This window comes from Misgurnus anguillicaudatus, chromosome 4, assembly GCF_027580225.2.
Source record: "Misgurnus anguillicaudatus chromosome 4, ASM2758022v2, whole genome shotgun sequence".
In the NCBI taxonomy this organism is placed as follows: Eukaryota; Metazoa; Chordata; class Actinopteri; order Cypriniformes; family Cobitidae; genus Misgurnus; species Misgurnus anguillicaudatus.
The window spans coordinates 27,158,763-27,174,427 of NC_073340.2; the positions used below are offsets into that span (position 1 = coordinate 27,158,763).

Consider the following 15,665-nt stretch of genomic DNA (forward strand, 5'->3'; position numbering starts at 1 on the left):
CTTATATAATGCTCTATTAATTTAAAAATAAATATAGTAATCATAAGAGTGCTTTGCACACCTGATGCAAACATACAAACCGTTTCATAAGAGCACATACTTGCGTGCATTAAAAAAATAAACTGCAGGTTAACTCACTTGACTGAGTTTTTGGTGGTCTGCTTGATGACCTGGCAGTAGATCTCATCTCTGAGAAACTCCTTTTCTTTCCCCAGCTAAAGCAAAACAAGTTATTATGTGACAGATGCATAGTATGATACTATATGCAAGCTTATAGCACAGATGTAAACCCAAAGCATCAATCATCTGACATGCAGTAAGTCTGGCGGTAAAACTTACCTGTAGGATAAAGTTAACACAGTCGTCTTCTGACTGATTTTTCTTCCTAGGCTGATCCGACATGAACTGCATCAAAACTAAAGCGAGATCATAAAATGAATCCATTAAGTGTCAATTATTGCTATCTAAACTGCTTGATTCTGATTGGCCAATCCTGGCTTTTTGACAAATATTTTTATATAATGGTTGCAGTGTGTCATAATGCTATAATTTCATATATTTTCAATATTTTATGTTTGTTTATTGTTTTAATTGTCAGGTATCACTGTAGGATAATGTACGGCAGTGGCGGCCGGTGACTTCTTTTTTTTCGAGGGCGCTCGATGCGAAGTTCGTCACAACATGTACAGTATGTAGCCCGTCATGTGTGTGGTTCCTTTTTTCAAAATATGTGTTCTGCGCATCGAGAGATCCTGTGTGCATCACGTGTTATGTCAAAATAAGTGCCTGCTGCAGACACGTATAATAGGTTTATGATAAAAGAGACGCTCACGTTTGCCAGATACGCGCATCATCTCATGCGTAATCAGAGTTTAGTGTTAAGGGAGTGTCTTGCGTGTATTTTGTGAACGTGAGGGCACTTATTTTGACAAAACACGTGATGCACATGGTTTACATGACGCAACACATATTTTGAAAACGCAAGCAACACACGACACTCCGAACACATATTTTGAATTTGTGCCCCTCGGATGAGCAGTCACGAGCCGCCACTGATGTACGGTTAGCTGTTATAATATTAAAATAAAAAATAAGCCATCTTGATGTTCCAGTCAGGGTTTATGTTGCATTGCACTTATAGAGTAACTTGCATAGATCTGTATCTATGTGTATTTTTATAGATATGTCTCTGGTTGTGTGTTTGCATGTGTGAGTACATTTGTGCACTTACCCATGAAACACTGAGCACCCAGACGGTTAAGCTCATTGTCTGAGAAATGGATAAGGGATTCCTTAATGGGATTCTAACAAAAAACAAACACAGAAAATGAAACGAAGCCATAAAATGTCAACACACACACATCAAGCTGTGATGGAGAGACTGATGGCTTCATACATACTTGAGTGTGTTCAACCATTTCATTCAGACTTTTCCCACCATTAGAAGGACTGTAAACAAGTGAGAGATAAAGATTTTCAGTTATGCTATAGATCACTGCATCTGGAAGTTTCTATTCCCAAGTTTCTTCCAAATTCCTCACCTGGTGACAGCATCTGCAAAAAACTTCCTGGCAAATTCAGTCATGACATACTGCTGGCGCTCCGCTTCAGATCTCCGAATAGATCTCCTCTCTTGACTACGATCACTGCCGCCTGATTTTGTACGCCCGGCAGGGATGTGGGTGGAGGAGCCACTGGCAGGGATGTTGGTGGAGGAGCTGGAGAGTCTCATACTCCTTCTCCTGTGTAGCTGCCGCTCCATGTTGCTGCTATGGTAGTCTGGTGGTGCACAGGGTTGAGTGACATCTACTGGGAAAAGTCCTGACCGGCCCCCAGTGGAACCAAACATCCATCCTGCAGAGACGCCAAACCAGTAATGATTTACTACTTACTGTTAATATTAGTAACACTAAATATTATACGCGTTTCAAAGGGACACTCCACTTTTTTTAAATATGCTCATTTTCCAGCTCCCCTAGAGTTAAACATTTGATTTTTGCTGTTTTGGAATCCATTTAGCTGATCTCTCGGTCTGGCGTTACAACTTTTTCATAAAATACATTAATTTATCATTAATTCTGTGTAATTAAACCTAAAAAAAAATAAGGCTACTAACAAACAGCACTACTTTGTATACTTTAATATGTTTTGTCTTATTAAAATGTTACGTTTTAGAACAAATTTGTTATAAAAAAAAAATGTGGGGGGCCACGAAGGAATGCACCATATACAAGGGGGGCCGCACGCTGAAAAAGTTTGAGAACCACTGGATTAGACCATTAGCATCGCGCTCAAATGACCAAAGACTTTCCATATTTTTCCTATTTAAAACTTGACTTTTCTGTAGTTACATCGTGTACTAAGACCGACATAAAATTAAAAGTTGCAATTTTCTAGGCCAATATGGCTAGAGACTCTCAATCTGGGGTAAAAATCAAAAACTTTGCACAGCCCGAAAATAATCCCCTTGGTTAATTTCAAGAGCAGGAGACTATTTTCATGCGCTGCGTAATATCATTGCGCCTGCTGCAGCCATGTTACAGCAGCAAAGTCCTTGATTGTTACGGCAGAATGAGAGTATAGTTCCTAGCCATATCGGCCTAGAAAATCGCAACGTTTAATTTTCCGTCGGTCTTAGTACACGATGTAACTACAGAAGAGTCAAGTTTTAAATAGGAACAATATTAAAACTCTTTGGTTATTTTTAGCGTGATGCTAATGGTCTAATCAGATTCAATGAATTATGCTAAGCTAAGCCAAAAATGGTAGCGCCAGACACGGAGATCGGCTGAATGGATTCCGAAACGATAAGAATCAAATGTTTAACTCTAGGGGACCTGGAAAATGAGCATATTTTCAAAAAAAAGTGGAGTGTCCCTTTAATAATACTATGTAGGGATGCACTGATATGTAAATTTTGGCCGATACCGATAACCGATAACACTTTATATATTTGGGGGCCGATAACCAATTTATATAGGCCGATAAATATTTATTTTATTTTCACAATGAAAAACTCCCAGACTGCGAACATCTGGTCTTTGCGCTAGACTAGCATACTCTTTTTAAGCCCGCAACATGTGTCATCTTCGTGCTATGTCAAAGAAAGCACCAATCAAAACTCCACATGGCCAGCAATGAGCAAGTGAAGTGGTTCAACAAACCAAAATAATCCATCATTTATCGGCTTTCATTTATCGGCCTAATTTTGCTATCAGACCGATAACCGATAATATTAAAAATAAGCAGTTATCGGCCGATAATGATATGTCGGCCGATATATCGTGCATCCCTAATACTATGCATACCTTTTTTTTATTAAACAACAAAAATCACTAAAATTGTTTGCCAGCTAAAGTATTTATTTGTGATTTACTGACCATGGGGAGCATTAGCCAGTCAAAAAACTTGTAGGCAGCACTATCAAAACACTACTCTTTGTTCAGATGATCCTAAAAAATATGCTTGTGGTTGAACTACCAGGTGGAATATATTTTATTATTATTATTATTTTTTAAATGGTACCTCTTGCACAGAAATTACCTACAGCAGCTTTAAAGTCCCCATGAAATCAAAACTGACTATTCCTATTTTTTACAGAAATATTGCAGAATTATAAACAATTTTTCCATGTGGGTCATTATTATTATTTTTTAATTCATGCGTCCTCATAAACTTGTGGTGATACTTCTCTGATGATGTCAGCTTGCAAAGCATCTGTAAACCCCGCCCCCTCAAACTGTCAGTCTCCTGCAAGTTCCATTTCTGAATGAAACGCCCACTTTTTATATCCAATCAATTCACAGTGGAAAACCCAAACCACGGCCACTATTTTTCTTGTGTAATATCAACTCGGAAATAAGTCACAATACGCAAGTCGATCGCGACTTCCTAATGTTTCACAGTACAAATCAGATTTGAGGTTTTATTCTCACCGTCCTTGAGTCCGTCCATGTGCAGTAGTTTGATGACATCACCTCGCTGAAAGCTCAACAGGCTCTTGTCATCTGTCACATAGCTCTTTACAGCTATCACATATTCTGAGTCCTGCAAAACAAGTGAATTTCAGTCACTACTCCCACTATCGCAAAGAAACAGTCGGGGGAGGTACAGATTTTTAGAAGATCAGGAATATGCATTACAAAGCAATGGTCGATTTTGAAATGAAGGGGGGCATTTATGCAGGAAAGAATCAAACCTTGATCAGTTCCATGAGGAACAGACGAATCACATCGGCAATCTGAGGAGATTGTGGGGAATGAAGCTCCAACTCATCATTTATCAAAGAGATCACAACCTTGTCAGCCCCTTTCTGCTGAACTGAGAGAACCTGTGCATAACTAAAAAAAATTTTAATATTTACTAAAAATGCAGTATATGATATGATTCTGTACATGTATATATAGTACAGACAAATGTTTAATTTGACTTCTTTATCTTAGAAATTCTGGACCTGTAGCTGTGGAGCAGTTTCAGGTGTTTGGGGTTAATGCCTGAAGCTCTGGCCACCATCAGAAGTCTGATTGCTCTATGAGAGACTCCCAGAATTTTAGCATCTCCGTTTCCAACCTGTGCACACAGACAGACAGACACACACACACACACAAACACACAAACACACACACACGTGGGCACAAGAAAAGTTGAGATTCCTAAAGAAATATTTGTGTTTTTGTGTTTGTGTTGTTTATAAGAGAAACTAATTTACCTTGACATTAAAGAGGCGAGTAAAGTAATTGGACCAGTTATCTCTTGCTGCCATGACAACCCTTTTCTTCACCGCATCTTCTAAAGAACTGATTTTGGTTCCAATGTGAAAGCTCGCTGGTGAGAATGAAACATAGTGATAGTTTAGATTATTGTTGCATTGGTAAATTGTTTCAGGTTATCAAAAAGCTTTGTTCATACCCAACAGGTCTTTCATTTTCCGACGTTCCTCGCGTGAAATCCTCAGACAGGAATCGGAGTAAGTGTCTCTCATAATCTAAATAGTAAAGAATAATGAGTTTTCTTTGCCGTGTCCAAGAATATAATGTTATGTTGTTAATGATCAGATAAAAACATTATATGGCCAATAGTATTGTATGTATGTGGACACCAAAATCTGGTCTTCACTAGAATTACTGAAACCAAAACCCATTTATTAGAGGGGGGTCCACATAGCTGCAATTATATAGCAAATGTTTTTTGAACATTTTAAAGGTGCCAAAGAATGCATTGAAAAAAATATGTTAAATATTTTTCTCATATCTACATAGAAGTTATGTGGCATTATTAAAGTGCAAAAATAATCCAGAGATGGTTTTACATGTCCATTTACATACCTACAGTAGGATTTGCCCCCAAAATGAAATGGTCTATTATTACCTTATTTGAAAATCTCATGAATATTAACATTGAGCTCTGCTCTGATTGGCTGTTTCTCAGAGCAGCTCATTTCAGTAGATGTGTAAACAGACCTTATGTTTGATCCTGTATCAGACGCAGATAAAAAAATTTAAGAATTTTAACCTATTTCTTTGCAAAAAACAAACAAACTTTATTTTGTGTATTTGGTATAATACAATGTGTTTGCGTAGTTTATGATTAAAAAATCACATTATTTTCCACATAGCATACATTTTTGTAGCTCCAGATTTCACTCTCTTCCTGAAACGCATGGATTTGAAAAGCGCCGTGTCCCTGATTGGCCAGCTAATCTCTACGTTTAGATTGGTCTGAATACCTCTGATGACAGCCGAAAATGTGACACTCCTTACCATGTTTGAAAGATTCGCTAACAATGCAATGCTAACAGGAGTTAACTTACAGGCTGTGCGTCCAAAGCGGGAGGAATTATGATAATGTAGATCTTGTCTACATCACCAATCCCAGGAAGTAAACTGTTGCCTACAATCCGTGTGTTTGTTGTAGTCCAAGAAAAAAGATTTACGTTGGAGACGATAACTCGCATCATTGTTTACTTTGGGGTATGTACCTTTTGCATATCGTTAACATACTAATACACACCAAAGGAAATGTAAAATCGTAAATCAGACCATTGGTTCTCTTAAATGGACATTTCTGAGGGTTAAGTTTGTGTTTTTTCTTTATGGACCTGCAAAACGTAACTGTAAAGTTAATAGTAGAACTTCCGCCTAGCATATCGCATTAACTTGCATATAGTGCTAACTCAACAGTCACAACTTTGTTTTTAGCATTGTAACAACATTGTAATTAATTTAATGTGTAATTTAATGTTGTAATGTCACAGTTGGTGTTATGTTGAGATTGGCCTGTTTTCCAACTGTCTTTTGCATGTACAAGGTTTAAATAAGAAGGAGGAAACAATCGTGTTTGAGACTCACGATATGTCATTCATTACCATGTACAGAACTCTTAGTATTTATTATTCATATTAACATTCTATGGCACCTTTAATAACACATACTGAGTACAACAACGGCCATTAATAAGCAATGCAAGCAAGCAACAACATTCACCACTAACCTGTTCACAGAGCAAATTAAGTGTGTATGGGTGGTTGAATTTTTCTTTGGGATAGAACAACTGGATACAAAAGAGCAAAAATGCAGTGAGAGGTGTACCATTATAACAGAGATGAAAGCATCAATCATGCATCTCATTCTTTATTACCTCCTTGCGCAGGAAGAGTTTGCCAGGCATACTGGAGTAGGAAAAGTAGACGCTGGCAGAGAATCTGTGCATCTGTGAACGAATACTTTCATCCTCTGTCATTCTGCTAAAATTATCTTTAGACAAACAGAGAAGAATTATATTAGCAAATGTAATAACACTTTACAATAAGGTTGTATTTGTTAACATTAGTAGATGCATTAGAAAATATGAACTACTGTAACAATGAGCAATAAAGTTTTTCAGCATTTGTAAATCTTAGTTATCATTCAATCCACAGCTATTAAACTGATATGATTTCTATCTTTATAATTTTTACACTCTCTATAAAGTCCAGGTTAAAGTCTCACAATCTGATTATGAGAGCATTAAAGTTTAATCGTTGATTTTGATCTCTGGCATGATCTTACTAAGTCAATATTAAATACATCCAATGTTATCCACAGAATGATCTTTACATTACACAAGATGATTTTATGAAGAACACAGTAAATCACAAACAAATACTGGGTTTTTGAACAGAAACGTAAAAAAAATATTTATATGATGAAACTGTACTGCATAGTAGGGATGACTTATATGAAGGCTGTCACTTACTAAGGCCAGGTGCAGGCATTAGTGGCGGGTCAGGGATGTTAGAGGGTGGGGAAGGGGTGATGGTTGGACGAAGAGGCGGAGCCTGTGATCGCTGCGAATTAAATAGATCAGCCAGTGAAAGTTGCTTCTCTTTCATACTGTTGGAGATAACACGAGGGCCACGAGAGTCAGGCGGTAGAGGGGGTGGTGGTGGCGCATCATTCCACTTTTTCTGTTGCTGGGAAAATAGCAGGCAGATCTTAGTATTTCAGTTTTAAATGGTTTAAATACATCAGTAATATCATTGGAGTCTCAAAATACTAGGTATTAAAAATACTGAAAAACTGTGCTCAGGTTTGCTAAGTTTGTATCCAAGACTGATATTTTAATATTAAAGGGACAATAAGTAGGATTTACCTCCATCTAGTGGTGAAATTGTATTTTGCATTCAAATGAATAGTGCTCTCTAGCGTCTCGCTTTTCCAAATGCATGTTGCAACTACGGTAGCCGTTATGTAATCACTGATCTCCTTGTCCGTTTCAGGTAGTTCACGTGTTCTGAATGAAAACGCATTGCGGAAACGCGTTGGTAGGCTAGTGCTTTTTGTCCCTCTCTGCTATTATAGTTTATCAGTATGGCGGAACGACATGGAAGCCTCCTTGGACTTACACGTTCAATGTAAGTAAAGAGAAGAAATTCTAAGCTTACAAAGAAAAGTCAGATCACTGGAAGAGGTCAATTGAAACCAAAGAGGACATATGTATGAATAAAGACATTGATTTTGATTAATAAAACGTTTAAAAACCTACTTACTGTCCCTTTAAGAGATTTCAACAAACTTAAAGTGGGGGTTCAATGGTATTTCAAGCATTCTGACTTATTAACACAGTTATAGAGTTGTTTCCTCATGCTAAACGTAGGCAAAGTGTCAAAAAAGCAGTTGGACGTGTTACAGAGTATTTCTGTGCCGAATGCAGGGTTCGTACAAGTTTCGGAATGTTTTTTTCGATTACAGTTCCAACTGACGTTTCAGGGGTTTTCTATACGTATCACTTCTTTATATAGGCACTTCCCCCGGAAAACCCCGACCACCCGTCAATCAGCGGGAGACGCTAGAACTCAAACATCACATCACGCGACAGCTTTGTTTAATTTCAAATCTCAATAATGGCACGAATGAAGAAGTGTGTTTTTGGATGTAAGGAGAAGAAATCCAGCCTTATGAAAACAATGGATATAGTTTATTATCCGGGGTGGCAGCGGAGTTTTGCATGTATGTTTGATGCGCTGGATTTTCCCAACCGGGTCATGAGTAGCATGCGGTAAGTAAGACTTCTGTCTTATGTTGTAAATATGCACGTGCATATTATATAAATGACACATACATGTAGTGAATCATAAGTTATAAGTGTTGTATAGTGTTGCATGACTCGTACTCGCTCGTAAAACTCGTAAAAGTTGTGATTTTCTAGGCAGATATGGCTAGGAACTATACTCTTATTCTGGCGTAATAATCAAAGACTTTGCTGATGTAACATGGCTGCAGCAGGCGCAGTGATATTAAGCACTGCCTGAAAATAGTCCCCTGCTATTAAAGTAACCAAGGGGACTATTTTCGAAAAATATCGAAACTCTTTGGTTATTTTTTAGCGCGATGCTAATGGTCTAATCAGATTCAATGGATTATGCTAAGCTATGCTAAAAGTGCTTGCGCCAGACCGGGAGATCAGTTGAATGGATTCCAAAACGGCAAGAATCAAATGTTTAACTCTAGGGGAGCTGGAAAATGAGCATACCTTCAAAAAAGTGGAATGTCCCTCCAAGTATTTCTTACTTTACGAGCTTAAAGGGATAGTTCACTTTAAAATGAAATTCTGTCATCATTTTCTCATCCTCGTGTTGTTCTAAACCTGTATGAATTTTTTTTCTGATGAACACAAAAAAATACATTTTGATAAATGATGCGCTGATAGTATCCATTGACCATTTTTGGATGAACTATCCCTTTAAGAACAGATCATGTTCCATGAAGATATTTTGTACATTTCTTACCGTTAATATATATAAAAAATTAGTTATCATTAGTAATATGTGTTGCTAACTTTGACAACTTTTATCAATATTTTGATTTTTTCCATCCTCAGATTCCAGATTTTCAAATAGTTGTATCTTGATCAAATAAAACATCAATGGAAGGCTTATTTATCAATTTTTCAGATTATGTATAAATCTCTTTTTGACACTCATTGACTAGTTTTGTGGTCCAGGGTCACAATAAAGATGCATGGATTCTGCCTCCTGAACTCCTTCTGAACTCACCTGAGGGACGGGACCCTTAGCTTTAAGAATGGCCAGCGCTTCCTCTTTTGGGTCATTCTTCTTTTGAAAGTGCTTGCCTGGAACCCTATGAAGATCAAAGGTTACATTGTTAAGATTAGTCAACCCTTTACAACTATACAACCACTTTTAAAATCTAGGAGTCAGGCCAAGCATAATATTGTGCAAGCGAGGTTGAAGACAACATGAAATGGAAATCGACACACGTTTTGCTTTCATAATAAAGCGGCTGGGTGAGATCAGCTGAGATAAAAGTCATTTTATTTTAATGCAAAGTTTCATCCTGTATGCATGAGGTCATGGGTTTGATATCCAGGTAACACACACACTGATATAATTTATATGGATAGTTTACCCAAAAATGAAAATTGTGTTATCATTTACTTACTCTCATGTTGTTACAAACCTGTATACATTTCTTTGTTCTGATAAAGAAAAACGAAGATATTTTGAGGAATATTTGTAACCAAACCGTTAATGAGCCCCATTCACTTCCATAGTATTCTTTTTTCCTACTATGGAAGTGAATGGGGCTCACGAACGATTTGATGAACATTACTCAAAATATATTTGTGTTTATCAGAACAAATAAATTTATACAGGTTTGTAACAACATGAAAGTTAGTAAATGATGACAGAATTTTCCTTTTTGGGTAAACTATCCCTTTAAATGCACTGGTAGTACATTTGGATAAAAGCGCCTGCCAAATGCATTTAAATAGAAATGTAAGGTAAAGGGAAAGTTCAACCAAAATAAAAACAATTGGAAATAAAGTGTGGGCCAATGAATGATTCACAATATGAGCAGGAATGTTTGTTGAGAATTTATTTTTGTGTTTTATATTTTTGACCCACCTTACAGGCTCGAAGGCTTTAGGTTCTGGAACAGGGCGGCTCTGGTACATCTTTATAATCTCTCTAATGTTACTAGTAGGTTCTGGTTTAGGAGATGTTGGTTCTGGAGGTTCCTCTTCAGGTTCTGGTATTATAGGAGGTGCTGGGAGTGGTTTCACTGTGTTGAAAAAAAAGACTGAGCTTCTCAACCTGATACTTCAATCAATAGCTTAATATAGTAACACATCGTAATCTTCAAACTGACCTTCATTCCGTACTGGAGGAGGTGAAGTGGGTTGGCACACCGGTGGAGAGGAGTAAATCAGTGGCTTAGCAACCTTAGGGGCAGGCTTTGGACGTGCTTCTGACGTACCTGATACGGATAACACTTATTTGCGCTTGTGCTGCTTATATTTGTCAATTTAGGATTTTTGGTTTGACAGCGTCTACTCACCAATCTTTTGAAAAAATTTCCTCTTGTCTTGAAAGGACCCTAGATCTTCTGGGGTCTTAACATCCACTACTCTCTCAGGCTGAACCTTTAAAAAACATGAATTAATAAGTGAAGGATAAGTGTATCATGTATTACGTACATGAAATAGTATGCTCTACCTCAGGGGAGCGAGGCTTTGGAAGGGGCTCAGGGGCTTTTTTGTTTCTCTCGGACCAAGGGCGGCTGGGTTTGGGTGAAGGCGAGCGTGCAGGTGAAGGTGAGCGCGCGCGCGGTGTCCTCTGTGAAGATTTCTGACGTTTACGCATCTCATCATTCTGTTGCTGTTGGGACAGGTTCATCGCCTGCATGGTCATCTGTTGAGCCTGAAAGAAAGTCAGAACAAAATTATTAAATTATTTTAAAATAATTTGACATATGAAAGCATTTACTCTATAAAATAATTAACATAGTTTATTTTCTTTATTAAAGGGACACTCCACTTTTTTTGAAAATATGCTCATTTTCCAGCTCCCCTAAAGTTAAACATTTGATTTTTACCGTTTTGGAATCCATTCAGCTGATCTAGGGTTGCCACCTGTCCCGGTTTTACCGGGATTGTCCTTCTTTTTAATAACCTGTCCCGGGAAAGTTATCAACTCTCCCGGGACACTGACTGTCCCGGTTTTCGAAAACCTATGTGAATATGAAATTTAGCGCGCGCACGGCAGAGAGGGAGACCTTGCGTCTGTGTGTGTGTTTGCCTCATTTAGCACATGTAAGACAGAGAGCATCCTGATTGGCCTGTTTCAGGACATCAACCAATCAATTGTCAGTGTGGGCGGGCTTTTATCTCTTCTCCCGAACCAAACTAATCAGTGTATCTAGAAACAGGAGCGCCATGGCAGAGGGAGAGTGCCCCAAAAGCGAAAATATAAGACACATTTTACACCAGACTACACGAAAGTGTATCCCTGTCTTAAAAGAGTTAAAATCTTGCATGGTGTAGAGTTTGTAACAGTGACTTCAGCTTTTCCCATGGCGGGTTAAATGATTGTAAAATACATGTTCAGGTGAGTTCAACAAGTTTAATTTCATGTGCATATTTGCTAGTTGCTATTTAGACGTGTTTAAAGTTGCAATGGAATATAAATAAAAACAGTTTACATAAATAGTATAAGCAGCTTTAATAAATTGTAAACCTGATTTACATATTTTAACATAATGAACAAATAATTGGGTAACACTTTACAATAAGGTTCATTAGTTAACACATTAACTAATAATAAACTGCACTTATAGCATAAAGCAAGTTTTTTTATCTTTGTTAATGTTAATAATACATTTATTTAAATCTTGTTAACATTAGTTAATGCACTGTGAACTAACATGAATAAACCATGAACAACTGTATTTTTATTTACTAACGTTATCCAAGATTAACAAATACAGTAACAAATGTACTGCTCACGGTTAGTTAACAAATAAGAATTGAAAAAAAAGAGAATTGTAAAGTGTTGCCAATAATTGCATAGGCCTATAGAAATATTATGCTATGGGGGGGGGGGTGGCTTGTGAGCAAACCAATTGGTCGGGTCATTGATATGTCCAGGTTTTTTATCAGACATGGGTGGCAACCCTAAGCTGATCTCCGTGTCTGGCGGTGGCACTTTTAGCATAGCTTAGCATAATCCATTGAATCTGATTAGACCATTAGCATTGCGTTAAAAACTGACTTAAGAGTTTTGATATTTTTCCTATTTAAAACTTGACTCTTCTGTAGTTACATTGTGTACTAAAACCGACGGAAAATATAGCAGAGGATTATTTTCGGGCACTGCGTAATATCATTGTGCCTGCTACAGCCATGTTACGGCAGGAAAGTCCTTGATTATTACGCCAGAATGAGAGTATAGTTCCTAGCCATATCGGCCTAGAAAATCGCAACTTTAATTTTCCGTCGGTCTTAGTACACAATGTAACTACAGAAGAGTCAAATTTAAAATAGTAAAAATATCAAAATTGTTCAGTCATTTTTTTGTGCGACGCTAATAGTCTAATCAGATTCAATGGATTATGCTAAGCTATGCTAAAAGTGGTACCGCCAGACCCAGAGATCGGCTGAATGGATTCCAAAACGATAAGAATCAAATGTTTCACTCTAAGGGAGCTTGAAAATTTGGAAAAAAAGTGGAGTGTCCCTTTAATGTAAACATACATTTGCCTTACTGTATATTAGTGATTTATGAACCACAGTCATTTAAAATCATTGTGAATTTTTGCATTCTTTTTTAAACTTCATTAATTTCACAAACTATATATTTGTATATAAGGTGGTTTCTCACCAGGAGCTGAGCCTGTTGATTAATAAAGGCCTGTTGTTGGGCAGCCATTTGCTGTGTATTGACAGCTGGTGTTGCGGCAGGCATAGCTGGGGCGGCAGCTGGCATCATCATGGCTATGTTTAAACAAAAGCATTAGCAATTGAATTAAATTCAGTGGTTTGTGTTGTCGGAAAGGCATTATCATGAAACAACAAAAAGCTGGTGTGCTTACGTTGCATGGGTGGCATCATGGGCATCATGCTTGGCATCATTTGTGGGGCTGCATAACCATTCATGACAGGATTGATCGGCATTCCTAATGAAAGGGTGTAAGTGATATTAAATAACACATTTGGAGACTTTTATTTTGTAACATGTCGTTATAAACAACATATGCTAGAGGTATAAAATCTGTACCGCACCTACTCCAGTGTACATGCTGGGCATCATTCCCCCTCCACCCCTCATTCTACGATTCAGCATGGACATTCGTTCAAAGTCCTTAAAACACACAGCAATTGTATCAATAAAAATGAGCATAATTACACCTCAGAGTTAATCAGTGCCAAAGATATATAATGTTTGCTGGTTTATTGAACATGTTAACAACATATATCAACATAATCTATGCGTAAAACACGTGGCTTAATAGCCAGTGCATGTGCATTAAATGTCCAAATAGTGTGACATTTAGTCCATTTAGATATGTATGCATCTGGTACCAATATGTACTAATACTCTTTAATGTACAAAGGTTTTTTCTGAGAATGTGCATCAGTATCTTATATTTTAACTGTAAACATTATAAAATACAAACTATTATCACTAAGAACCGGACAATGACAGTAAAGTAGTTAGATGATACTGACCGGCGGACCCTGATCAAACACTGGGTCAAATAGATCATCAACATAAGAATCCATCTGTCGGCTTCGTGATCCTGAAAGAAAGATTAGTAAAGTAATGTCCATTATGGAGCTGAAACAAAACTGTATTTACTCAACAGGGTGAGTCGGTTCTTTCATTTCTTTGATCGTCATGCAACGGAACAATGACTCATAATTTACTGTCTCTTTACAGTAGCAGGTCTTGGTAACTCACCCTGGGATGTGGTAGAGGGTTGGTAGGTGTCCCATGAAGATGTTCGAAAGGAGGGGAGACCAGGGGCCTGCATTGCTGGAGCAGGTGGTATGAAATCATCCAGATCAGTGGTCATCAACCTGACAACAAGAGTTTGTGGCTTTTAGTCCATGCAAGTGTTAATCTCAACCACTGTGCTCGTTTACAGCAGTGTAAAAAGTCATTGGTTCGAACCCAAAAAGCACACATACTGATGTACCTTGTATGTCACTTTAGATAAAAGCGTCTGCCAAATGAGTAATGTCAATGTAAATAGCAACCTAAAATTTACTGGATACAAAAATGCCCCGCCAATACACTACATCCACTTAGAAAAACAAACATTAAAGGAACAGTATGTAGGATTGTGGCCAAAACTGGTATTGCAATCACAAAACTTGTGGCCAATACACAACATGACAATATAAACATCAGTTGAGGGCTGCAACTCCACTTTTTAAATGACAATATTCTGGCCATAATGTTGTTGTGAGTGATATAAGTATTTGAAATGAAAATTATTTCTTAATGTCTAGTGACATATCAGGGCCATTTTATGATTAATTGATATAAATTTCTTACATACTGTTCCTTTAAGTGAATTCCTAGCACTGAGGTTTAAAGAAGCATACAGTACGATACCTGTCACCCGTGTCACCAAAGAGGTACTCGGGTTGTGCAGGTGGGTGACCAAGGGGCACATCCGCCTCCACTCCAGCCAAAAGATCCATGACAAAATCACAGCCAGCCAGATCCGTCCAACCCTCCCCAGCCAGCATAGACACAGACCAGCCCTGTGTGGCTTCAGTTAGACCCCTGATAAAAACAGGTCAAATTTATCTGAACATTTAAGGACTACAAAAAAGTTATATACAACACATTTCAGTGTGAACATGCATAACAAACAGCATCAGTTTTGCCTCATCTTGAGTTTAAAGGGGACATTTTACAAGATTTTTTTTAAAAAGGTGAGATAAATCTTTGGTGTCCCCAGAGTACAAATGTAAATTTTAGCTCAAAATATCAAGAATTTATTATAGCATGTTAAAATTGCCACTTTTTGTGCCTTTAAAATGCAAATGAGTTGATCTCTGCACAAAATGCCAGTGCCATGGTTGGATAGTGCAGATTAAAGGATGGTATTATCCCCTTCTGACATCAAAAGGGGACACAAATTCAATGACCTATTTTTTCCACATGCTTGCAGAGAATGGTTTACCAAAAGAAAGTTACTGGGTTGTTCTTTTTTTACATTTTCTAGGTTGATAGAAGCACTGGGGATCCAATTATAGCACTTAAACATGGAAAAAGGTAACATTTTTATGATATGTCCCCTTTAAGGAGGTATAATTCAAGCTATAACTGCCATCTATTACAACACAATAACAAACATGTTTTCTTTTCCTGG

The 15,665-nt window shown here is 37.6% G+C and overlaps 1 protein-coding gene across 1 annotated transcript in view; it reads right to left on the reverse strand.

The window, feature by feature from the left end:
- myo15b (myosin XVB) overlaps nt 1-15,665 on the reverse strand; it is a 45,852-nt gene that overhangs the window by 4,319 nt on the left and 25,868 nt on the right. The window contains exons 32-55 of the mRNA XM_073867076.1: nt 14,900-15,073; nt 14,240-14,358; nt 14,008-14,078; nt 13,561-13,639; nt 13,371-13,454; nt 13,160-13,272; nt 10,997-11,200; nt 10,839-10,923; nt 10,650-10,757; nt 10,406-10,562; nt 9,533-9,617; nt 7,234-7,450; nt 6,637-6,752; nt 6,490-6,549; nt 4,909-4,984; nt 4,709-4,824; nt 4,454-4,569; nt 4,199-4,340; nt 3,936-4,047; nt 1,542-1,854; nt 1,401-1,449; nt 1,232-1,304; nt 340-416; nt 139-215 (exon numbers count right to left, since the gene is read on the reverse strand). Of these exons, the coding sequence (XP_073723177.1) occupies nt 139-215; nt 340-416; nt 1,232-1,304; nt 1,401-1,449; nt 1,542-1,854; nt 3,936-4,047; nt 4,199-4,340; nt 4,454-4,569; nt 4,709-4,824; nt 4,909-4,984; nt 6,490-6,549; nt 6,637-6,752; nt 7,234-7,450; nt 9,533-9,617; nt 10,406-10,562; nt 10,650-10,757; nt 10,839-10,923; nt 10,997-11,200; nt 13,160-13,272; nt 13,371-13,454; nt 13,561-13,639; nt 14,008-14,078; nt 14,240-14,358; nt 14,900-15,073 (2,823 nt within the window). The remainder of the gene's footprint in view (nt 1-138; nt 216-339; nt 417-1,231; nt 1,305-1,400; nt 1,450-1,541; nt 1,855-3,935; nt 4,048-4,198; nt 4,341-4,453; nt 4,570-4,708; nt 4,825-4,908; nt 4,985-6,489; nt 6,550-6,636; nt 6,753-7,233; nt 7,451-9,532; nt 9,618-10,405; nt 10,563-10,649; nt 10,758-10,838; nt 10,924-10,996; nt 11,201-13,159; nt 13,273-13,370; nt 13,455-13,560; nt 13,640-14,007; nt 14,079-14,239; nt 14,359-14,899; nt 15,074-15,665) is intronic.